Source organism: Ranitomeya variabilis, chromosome 1 (assembly GCF_051348905.1).
Source record: "Ranitomeya variabilis isolate aRanVar5 chromosome 1, aRanVar5.hap1, whole genome shotgun sequence".
Lineage (NCBI taxonomy): Eukaryota > Metazoa > Chordata > Amphibia > Anura > Dendrobatidae > Ranitomeya > Ranitomeya variabilis.
This window is the reverse complement of record NC_135232.1, coordinates 403287044-403297339: the sequence shown is the minus strand read 5'-3', so window position 1 is coordinate 403297339 and position 10296 is coordinate 403287044. Positions and strand designations below refer to the sequence as shown.

General features: G+C 42.8%; 1 protein-coding gene across 3 annotated transcripts; it reads right to left on the bottom strand.

The window, feature by feature from the left end:
* Positions 1-291: 291 nt before the first annotated feature.
* Positions 292-9820, bottom strand: MLANA (melan-A). Of its 3 annotated transcripts, none has more exons than XM_077249177.1 (5): positions 9676-9820; positions 7976-8091; positions 3932-4028; positions 1225-1329; positions 292-569 (listed from the first exon to the last, which is right to left on the bottom strand). In XM_077249177.1, the coding sequence occupies exons 2-5, from the start codon at positions 8056-8058 to the stop codon at positions 501-503; spliced, it is 354 nt and encodes a 117-aa protein (XP_077105292.1). In that variant the 5' UTR covers positions 8059-8091; positions 9676-9820; the 3' UTR covers positions 292-500. The 3 variants fall into 3 exon arrangements, with proteins under 3 accessions (XP_077105292.1, XP_077105291.1, XP_077105290.1); XM_077249176.1 differs by having other exon boundaries at positions 7976-8104; positions 9676-9762; XM_077249175.1 differs by lacking the exon at positions 9676-9820 and having other exon boundaries at positions 7976-8147.
* Positions 9821-10296: the final 476 nt, after the last annotated feature.

Genomic DNA, 10296 nt, shown 5'->3' with positions numbered 1-10296 from the left:
TTCCTTCTAATTTTTGGTAGTTCTTTTATTGTCTGCATAGGCTGAGACTTTAAGTTACGTTTACTGGTAGTTGTGTTATAAAGGCTTAAGTTTCCCCATTGACTTCCATTATAGTTCTTACTAGAGCCCAGCTCATCCAAGTGTCAAACCTGCTAGATTTGAGTACCAAGCATTTCTGTGGTCTACCACCACTAATCATTTATGAAACCTTTGTCTCTCAACTCAATCAAGGCTCATTACTTGTGGACCTGCACCACAGAGCTAATACAATGATTGACAGCAAAAACTCTAGACTGTTTCTCCACTATGTCGTTATTTATTTGCCAGAAAAATAAGTTCTCTCCTTGAATTTCGAGACCCTTACACCAAGTTGTACCTTTCACCAATACACCCAGAGCTAGAGTTCTATTATCTAGTGTCTTACATTTTAACAATATTATTGTATAGAGATACATATGACTTAAGGTGGCCACAGATCAGAATTTTTTCTTGTGCTCAATTCATGGAGTGTAAGGTGGAGGCCGAATCTCTCCAGCAATCTTATCATATGCAGGGGGTGCTCCAGGTACCTACCATAAAAAGAAAAAATAATAATTAGGTTTAACTATGCTCAAGAGAGTCAGAGGTTGGACAGAAACAGCTACTCAAGGTGAAAGCATTTTAAACCCTAGACAAAAATTTTAGGCCAGTATTCTGGTGTAAAAAGCTTTAAAGAGTATTGCAGTCTCTAGTTACACAAAGACTCAAGAGCTGGGCAAAATAATAAAAAAGTATGCGTACACCAGTAAAGCAAGTGGAACTTGAGTGACCGCCACTAGTTGTATTCATGATGAGTAGCGGTGTTAACTATGCCACTAAATTTTACTATAGCAAGGACTTAGAGTACAACTTGTGGCAAGGCGCACACAGATGTATGCCACTTGTCCAGCATCTCACTTACTGAAGGTTAGTATTGATGAATCAGGCTTTGTCTTGATGTTTTAACCCCCTTCATGACCTTTGTTAAGTTTTTTTTGCACTCATTTCTTCCCCACCCTCCAGAGACATAACTTATTTTTTCCCCTCCACATAGCTATTGTACAGCTTGTTTTTTGCGGTACAAGATGTACTTTTGAATGACATTAATTTTATCATATGATGCACTGGAGAGTGAGAATTCAAGTGTGTTGAAATTGGGAGAAAAATAATAAAAAAATAAAAAAATTATAGAAGCTAAAGAATTACCACATTGTTTAGAGTGTTGTAATCCTGTAAAGGAACTTTACATTCTCCAGTGTCTCGGGATGCACCCATCATAGATCTGATTGCAGCTGGATTGAAGTGGTGGGTCTAAAAAAAAAAAAAAAAAAAAAAAACACAAAAAAGTGTATATACAGTATATAACACATACAGGTTTAGAAAGAACACTGAGAAAATCAATTACAACTACGTGTCAATGTACATCTTGCAGAGGAAAGATATCCAGCTATAAGATGAGGGTTAATTTGCTGACCGCAGGAGGTCCAGCCTCTGGGACCCTACACACCTCAGTCCTGAAAGAAGTAGAGGTGCACATGCTCTGCCTCATTCGTTTTCTGAGACTAGTGGAGAAACAGCACTCCACAATACCCTAAGGCATGTGTGCCCATGGTCAGGAACTGCCGCAGGTTTTCCGCTACCCATTTGTTGCATCCAACCTGCAGCGGTCATCTGTTACGGCATAACAGATGCCATTTCTAGAAATCTCATGTCCACTATGCATCCAAAGACACCTGTGGCTCACCCAGGAAACAGATATACAGCGAGTCTTTCCAGACCACAGGTCTTCTGGAGATGCAAGTCTCCACAACAGAAATTTTATTATTGGACGCAGTGAATCCACACAGTTCAGTGGTCACTTGCAGATTTACCTGCGTTAAATAGACGCCAGCACTGTGGATGCAGCATCCAAAGCACTGGTTCTGGATTATGGGCTTTATGAATAGATGATACCTACAAATTCAAGGCGTTTTCCCCAAAGTTGTAAGGCTTTCAAACTCCTTAATGGAAATTTGCAGAAATTGTGTAAAGCAGTCAACACAAGGGTTACATTTAAGCATTTAAGAGGGGTTTGTAAACTGGAGGCTTGAATGGCACCGTGTAACGAAAAAAAAAACAAACAAGTCAACCAGGCCGAACATACTGCTAATTGGGATCTATTAAGGGCATAGCTGAGCCATGGGGGGGGAGGGGGGGTGCAGAGGAGTGACAAAAAAAAAAAAAAAAAAGTAGTGATTGCCATTACAGGTAAAGTTCTGAGTTTAGTAAATAGCGATTGTTTCAGCAGTTACTGTAGCTGTCACTACCTCTAGATCAAAGGCAAAAGGAAACTGCCGCAGCATGGGGCAGCTGCACCCTCTGCCCCCCAGGAGGCTATGCTACTGGTTACCCTCTTCCTATACAAGGGACATTAATTCAGGGATTAGTTCTGGTTGCCAATCTACACCACCTCCCCTATTAGGAAATGCTTCTCCACCTCATCGGGGGTCTTTGCTTACTTCCAGAAAGCCATGTGGAGTGCCCCCAGATGCAGGGCCGTGGGGTACTCGGTACCGGGCCTCTTTGTCTCAGTTCTGGAGTTGTCACGGTGGCTAGACCCAGTCCGTGACCCTGCTAAGGGGCGTCCAATGAAAGATGTGATGGTGCAGGTCGCAATGAACAACGAGGACACAGGGTTGCAGTCTCTTTACTGAAGGCTTCAGGATCCTCAATCCAGAGTACTGCTAACAGGGCTGGCTGAGACCGGCCGGTCCGAAGGCACATCCGGAGCTCCCTTTGCAGGTGGAAATCAGTGTCTACCTTCTAGCAGCTGTGTGTTGTAGTACCTCCCTGCTGAGCACCACGGGATAGTCCTCACAACTGTTGTGTCTGTTTCTGATGTTCTTCTCTCACAACTCGTATCTATTCTGATGTTCTTCTCCGTCCCCCAGATGATATGGATAGGACGCACCCGTATGATGGGTAGGCCTGGAGTTCTTCTAGCGTTGCCCCTCTCCCACAATTGCCCCCTATGTCTGCTTAGGTGATTTAGGCGAGACAGCCAACCTAAAATTAACTGTCCTGCCGCTGTTTGAAGTAATGCTTGGAGCCTAATACTTCCTCGGCGTTCCGGCCACGCGCCTCAGTAGGATGTTGCCTCGATCTTACGGCACGACTCCTACTGGCTTATCTCCTTTTTGCTGCGATCTCGTTTCTCACTTCTCCACAGTAAACCTCGCTTCTTTTCCCTTCTTAGGATGCCACCGCATTCGAGTGCAGGTGCGGCTCCGTAACGTTCTGTTTGCTAGGCCACTGTCAGGATCCCACCCCTGACAGAGACCCCCTGAATCTTCCCCTGCAACACCCTCTGCCACAGGATGTTGCCTGGTTCCAACCCAGTCAGCTTCTGACTAACTTCCTATCCAGCCCCCAGTTTTACCAGATTGTGAGGAGTGGCCTAATGCATAGAACCCTTTGCTCCCCCTGGTGGCCAGAATGTGAAGTGTAAAGTGTGACTGATACCTGGTCAGGTGAACTCCTTAAGTGCCATCAGATGTACCATCACTCCCCTTAGCGGTGGAGCGTCAGTACTGCAACGACCAGGACTCTGGGGCGCTGCACATGCTGGAGGCACCAGTTCAAAGTCTTAATCATACGGCACTATTTGGTTTGTATTTGCAAGACAAAATTAGGACTAGCAAGGTATAACAGATTTTCTGGATTTGGGCCATTACCAATGTGTAAAATTGGCCATCACAAGAAGATTACAGAACTTCTTAGACTCACTAACTCCATTTGTCGTTTGTACTTTGTTAGGCAGTTCCTAGCTTGTCACCCCCCCAAAAAAAAAAAAAAAAAAAAAAAAGGGAACATGTATATTACACACATTTTAAAGATTTTGTATTCATAACTTAGGCCACAGCACAATTTTTACCTTGAGTATTTTGTAGCCATTTCTCCTTTTGAAATACCAGCATCCAATGATCAAGACAAGGGCAGCTATAATAGCAAGAACTGCAATTCCAGTAGTCCTAGGAGATATAATGGCAAGAACATGTCAAAAGGTACCGTTTATAAATCTAGTATTAGGGACCAACTGGGTTCAGTGTTTTGTAAAGTACTCCGTCCCACAGAAGTACAAATATACCCAGCTGGTGGCTGATCGTTAGATATACTTACCAGAACCTAGAGTTACACAGACAAAAATATCTATAACTATATCTCTGAATGTGTATGTCCGGGATTGGCATCTGCACCGTCGCAGCTACAGCAACAAAATTTTGCACAGTCACACGTCTGGACCCCGAGAGCGTCATAGGCTATGTTGTGAGGTGAAATTAACCCCATGCGTTCCAATTCACCAAACAATTTTGCCCCTACCTACATAATGGGGAAAAAGTGAAAGGAAAGGTGTTGGAGGCAAATTGACAGCTGCCAGATGTGAACAAGGGGGACTTAAAGAATGAGAGCGATAGCGCCAAAGAGTATATACCGTACAGTTGCTAAGGTGGGGCCCCGACATGGGATACTCACCACACACGGAGGATATGAACACACACACACACAAAATGCACCACACTACCACGTGCTTGAACACATCACCCTCAGCACACATACACAGCTCTCGCCACACAAGTCAAAACACAAAAGTCGCTGCTCAAAACTCGCCACATGCAAAACTAGGCTCACGGAAAACTTGCCACACAAAACTTGCACACGCGGAAAAATTGCCACATGCACAAAAGTTGCAATACAACAAAACTTGCACATACTCAAGACACCACACATAAAACTCGCAACGCTCAAAATTTGCTGCACACAACTTGCTACACTAACCTGTCACATGCAACTCGACACAAAAAGTTGCTACACACATGTCGCCACAAAACTCAATACACACACACACCTTGACACATGAAACTTGCCCTAAAACACACACAAGTCTGGTATTATCTTTCAAAAATAAAAATCTGATTAACCCTTTTGCGACATGCGCGGTACATGTACTGCGCATGTCGGGTCCCCTGCTTTGATGTGCGCTCCGGCGGTGAGCGCACATCAAAGTCGCGACATGTCAGCTGTTTTGTACAGCTGACATGTGCGCGAAATAGCGGCGGGTGAAATCGCTATCCACCCGCCGCTATTAACCTGTTAAATGCCGCTGTCAAATGCAGACAGCGGCATTTAACTACCGCATCCGGCCGAGCGGCCGGAAATGACGTCATTGCCGACCCCCGTCACATGATCGGGGGTCGGCGATGCATCAGTATGGTAACCATAGAGGTCCTTGAGACCTCTATGGTTACTGATGCCGGCCTGCTGTGAGCGCCCCCCTGTGGTCGGCGCTCACAGCACACCTGCATTTCTGCTGCATAGCAGCGATCTGATGATCGCTGTTATGTAGCAGAGACGATCGGGCTGTGCCTGCTTCTAGCCTCCCATGGAGGCTATTGAAGCATGGCAAAAGTGAAAAAAAAAAAAAGTTTAGAAATGTGAAAAAAAATATTAAAAATATGAAAGTTTAAATCACCCCCCTTTCGCCCCATCCTAAATAAAACAATAAAAAAAAAACAAACCTACACATATTTGGTATCGCTGCGTTCAGAATCGCCCGATCTATCAATTAAAAAAAAAGCATTAACCTGATCGCTAAACAGCGTAGCAAGAAAAAAAAATCCGAAACACCAGAATTACGTTTTTTTGGTCACCACGACATTGCGTTAAATGCAATAACGGGCGATCAAAAGAACGCATCTGCGCCGAAATGGTATCATTAAAAACATCAGCTCGGCACGCAAAAAAATAAGCCCTCACCCGACCCCAGATCACGAAAATTGCAGACACTACGAGTATCGGAAAATGGCTTTTTTTTTTAATTTTTTTTTTAAGCAAAGTTTGGAATTTTTTTTCACCACTTGGATAAAAAATAACCTAGTCATTTTAGGTGTCTATGAACTCGAAATGACCTAGAGAATCATAATGTCAGGTTAGTTTTAGCATTTAGTGAACCTAGCAAAAAAGCCAAACAAAAAACAAGTGTGGGATTGCACTTTTTTTGCAATTTCACCGCACTTAGAATTTTTTTTCCCGTTTTCTAGTACACGACATGGTAAAACCAATGATGTCTTTCAAAAGTACAACTCGTCCCGCAAAAAATAAGCCCTCACATGGCCATATTGACGGAAAAATAAAAAAGTTATGGCTCTGGGAAGGAGGGGAGCGAAAAACGAAAACACAAAAACGAAAGGGCCGCGGCATAAAGGGGTTAATAAGCAGACAAACAAGAGCAACAAATGTGCCATATAGGAAATACGGCAGCTGTTAGTCACATGACCTGTCTATTATGTGTATGTGTGAGCTATTATATACTGTCGGGGGGGAAGGGCTTCCTGTTGGCTGGGGATTTATCAGGCTGCCAATTTAGCTTACAAATACTGAGGTAAAGATACTGAGCAAATAACGTGTGAACGAGGTCTAATACAGGAGGAGATGACATACAGCAGGTATATACTATTTACAGGGGAGATGACACATGTACATACTGAAGGGAAAATGAGAGGTGTGAGGGAAAATAGTGGAGTGATGTCGAAATGACAAGTGTTAGGGGAGAATGAGAGGAGTGAGGGGCAAAAATGAGAGGCGTGATGGGAAAATAAGAGAAGTGAGGTGCTATAACTAACCAGATATTTACTATGCCCAGGCAACGCCGGGCTCGCACGTACGTACTCCACGCGAGCATTCCCTCCAGTTACTCTCACATGAACCTATTCTTTTTATAACATACTATAGTTTTGGGCAATAAGTTACCTATATGCATTAGCACATTGCCAGGCAATGGTCATCCCAATGTGCACACAGACAGACTGAAGAGATCAGCGTTAACGTAACCCTAAAGTGAATGATAGAGGTCTTGCGATACAGTAGGGAGAAACAAGGAGTCCAGTTCCTTCAATGGGCTACACTAAAGGTGTGTATAGGGCACCACTGAGGACACAGTATGTGTAAAGTCTAATATTCTCTGGAATGTCTCATGATTTAGGAATCAGACAGTATTGTGTTATATGAGGCGGTTTTGTTGCCATGCGTATCCGAGAGCCATCGATGGCTGCTGACATGTTAAATGACGTCAGTCTGCCAGCAGCATTTAACACACCAGGTGCCAGTGTGTCACAAGACACACCCATTGCTTGTAATGGGGGTGTGCAGAAGACCCTGCCATTATAAGTCTCCTATGAATGTCTACAGATCACTGGCTTTCAGAGAAGATCCTGATGCTACATAGTGCTGAATTACTTTTTCGCCTGCCACATTGCAATAACAGGCGATCAATACATTACCTACCCCAAAATGGTGTAAAAAAAAAAAAAAAAACAGAAAAAGTCACAAGGTGGTTAAAACAGGTTGTCCAGATTTATCATGAGCCTGTAGTTATGTGACTGCAGACTGGTGAGTTCTCACAGCGCTGTCAGGATTCACCACACTTTCTTGAAAATCCCAGTTGTGTTAGTAATAAACTGCAAGTTATGGAACACATTTCCATCATAACTTGTGACTTTTTTTGGCTGAACTTTATAGGAGGTTAGGGCTTTCTATTGTCAGAAGTTGGAATAAATTGCAGTATAGAACTATACCCCCATAAAGTCACTTTCCAGCAGAGCCATTCCATTTTCTAGCTATATACCAGGAGTGCTGTATGAGAACAGTCTGCCTCAGGCCGGGATCACACATACGCAAGATACAGCCGAGTCTCGCAGGTGAAAACCCAGCTCTGGCACTCCGGAGCAGAGCGTGCAGCTCCATGTATTATGGTGCGGCTGCACGCTCCGCTCCGGAGTGCCAGCACCAGAGGAGGGATTTCACCTGCGAGACTCAGCCATATCTCGCGTATGTGTGATCCCGGCCTCATCTGTCCCTTTATAAAACACATTTCATGTACTACCATCTTCCTAGCATTTACATCTAATGTGAGCACACTTACTCTTCTGCACTGAGCCCCACGTGTGGCCGGCCTCCGCTGCCATTGTATGCCCCCAATGTACCGGATGAGCCAGGTCGGGGCATTCTCCAAGGTTCACAGAACCAGCTCCTACTGAACTGCAAAACAGAACTGTTTAAAACCATTACTTGATCCTTGACTCTCATCTGAGACTCCTCAGGGAGCACACACTTAAATACCCCTAGACAGCATCTGAGGTATCCAATTAGTACAATTAGAGAACTGGCCGTATATTAACCCTTTCAGCAAAGCACAGTGTTTATTATTAAAACACGTGTATTTTACACACCTAATGCAAGTCTATAGAGAAAATTTGCACAGAAAACTCAGCGTACACGCAAGAGAGATTGACATGCTGTGGATTTGAAACGCAGCACAGAGGAGCACAGCAGGCCTGAGATTTCTTTAAATTCCATCTGCTTTACTGGAACTTTAAGCAAAAATCCATAGCGTCAAAAATGCAACAAAAGCTCATCGTGGGAACATAGTCTAAAACTAACTTTATTAAACATGTACTGTAGACAAATGACACATATAATCTAAAAGGGCACCAAAAAAAATGCAAAAAATGCAGCAAATTCTGGTTTTTGGAAGCAGCGTCTTTGCTGCCAAGAGAGCAGGTTTTGACTGCAGAAAAAAAAGCAGCAAAAAAAAAACCAAGCTGCAAAAACCCTATATTTGACCCCAGCCTTAGGCCACGGTCACACGTTCAGTATTTGGTCAGTATTTTACCTCAGTATTGTTTAATACAGAAGTGGTGATGTGTTTCTGTTATACTTTTCCACTGATTGTTCCTCTCCTGGTTTTGGCTTATAAATACTGAGGTAAAAAACTGACCAAATACTAAATGTGTGAGCATGGCCTTAGAGGTTTTCATTTTCCCAAAACACAGCATGCACTAGGTATAGTATTTTTGTTTCTTTTCCCAAGTGCTTTTCACCAAGACAGGAAAAAAATGCCTGTCGGAATATAAATACAAGGATAACAAAAATTCTTTACAAGCCCCCCGAAAATGCTGCGATATAGCTCTGGGTGAAGGAAATGTGCGGTATATTCAGATGTTGCCGTTGAGGTGCAGTTAATACCACATCAGGAAAACATTCTACATGTAAGATATGTAAAATACATGTGTCATAGCCGTAAAAATCTGCAGCAAAAACGTGTGCAGTTTGTCAAATGTTTTAAATTTAGCTTTAACAGCACTTTCGCCACAATATCTAAATACACCCTCAAACTGAAATGTTCTTTCCTGCCTTCTACCATGTCCTTTCAGTCCTTAGGCACAGCTTGTAGATGGACATAAAGGTGTATGCCGTGTACAATGTATTGTGCACAAAGTGAAACGTGTTCTTCACAATTTATAATGTGCACCTTAGAAATACAATTCTGATTCTGAAAACCTGTGGCAGAAGTTTAGTGTTACTGATCAAGAATGATTACTGAATAGATGCAGATTTTATGGCAAATCAAAATAATCTCTTTTCAAAATCAATTTAGCCGCACATATTTAGGGATATGCAAAGCACATCGTTACTGTCCAAGATATGCAGAGATTGCTTTGGTTCCAATGACTTTAGATACAGTAATATAAAAAGATACATTTGACCTTAATTCAATTTTTCTGTAAAATAATTAACCAAATACATGAAAATCCAATTTTCAAGAGAATGGATTGAACTTACCTCTTAGTGAAGTTCTTTGTTTCTGGGCACAGATACTACTTTTGCTCTCTTTAGTCTTTTCAGTTGGAATCTTGTGACGGTCACGGGTTGCACTCAAAGGAACCCCTTTGATATGTTTTAATGAGCGTGAAAGCTAAAGTCATCCATCCCTTCTGAATTCCTTCCAGAACACATTCCCTACTAATACTTATATTAAAGAAACACTAGTACAAGCTTAGGCGAGATTTGTGCCATATCTGTGTTGCACACTTGGCAACAAAATCTCCAGGTTTGGGGTATGAGTGTAGGGAGGTGGCGGGGACACTTAGGTGCCACCTCTCGCTTAGTCAATGTTCATACACATGCGGCACCTCATTGTTTATTAATGTCATGTGCGGTTTCCTAATGTTGTTGATGTGATATGCAATGTTTGTACACTGTGATGTTATGTACTGTGATGTTATGTACTGTCTATAGGCTTAGGGATAGAATAGGATTTTAGGTAGTATAGGACCGTAGTGGGGTAGAATAGAGGGGGCACAATAGAGATAGAGAATAGAATAGGAGATAGGCAGCACAGAGGTTAACTTGATTGGAGGGGTAACACAGAGCAGGGACTTGTAGCTGAGTTGCTTACTAGTT

Bases quoted from the DNA above. Each gene is read 5' to 3' on its own strand.
- MLANA (XM_077249175.1), bottom strand. From the start codon at position 8,139: ATGAGAGTCAAGGATCAAGTAATGGTTTTAAACAGTTCTGTTTTGCAG. The intron at 4,029-7,975 runs GTAAGTGTGCTC...TATATCTCCTAG, and splicing joins GTGGGGCTCAGTGCAGAAGA to GACTACTGGAATTGCAGTTC. The intron at 1,330-3,931 runs GTAAAAATTGTG...TTTTTTTTTTAG, and splicing joins ATGGCTACAAAATACTCAAG to ACCCACCACTTCAATCCAGC.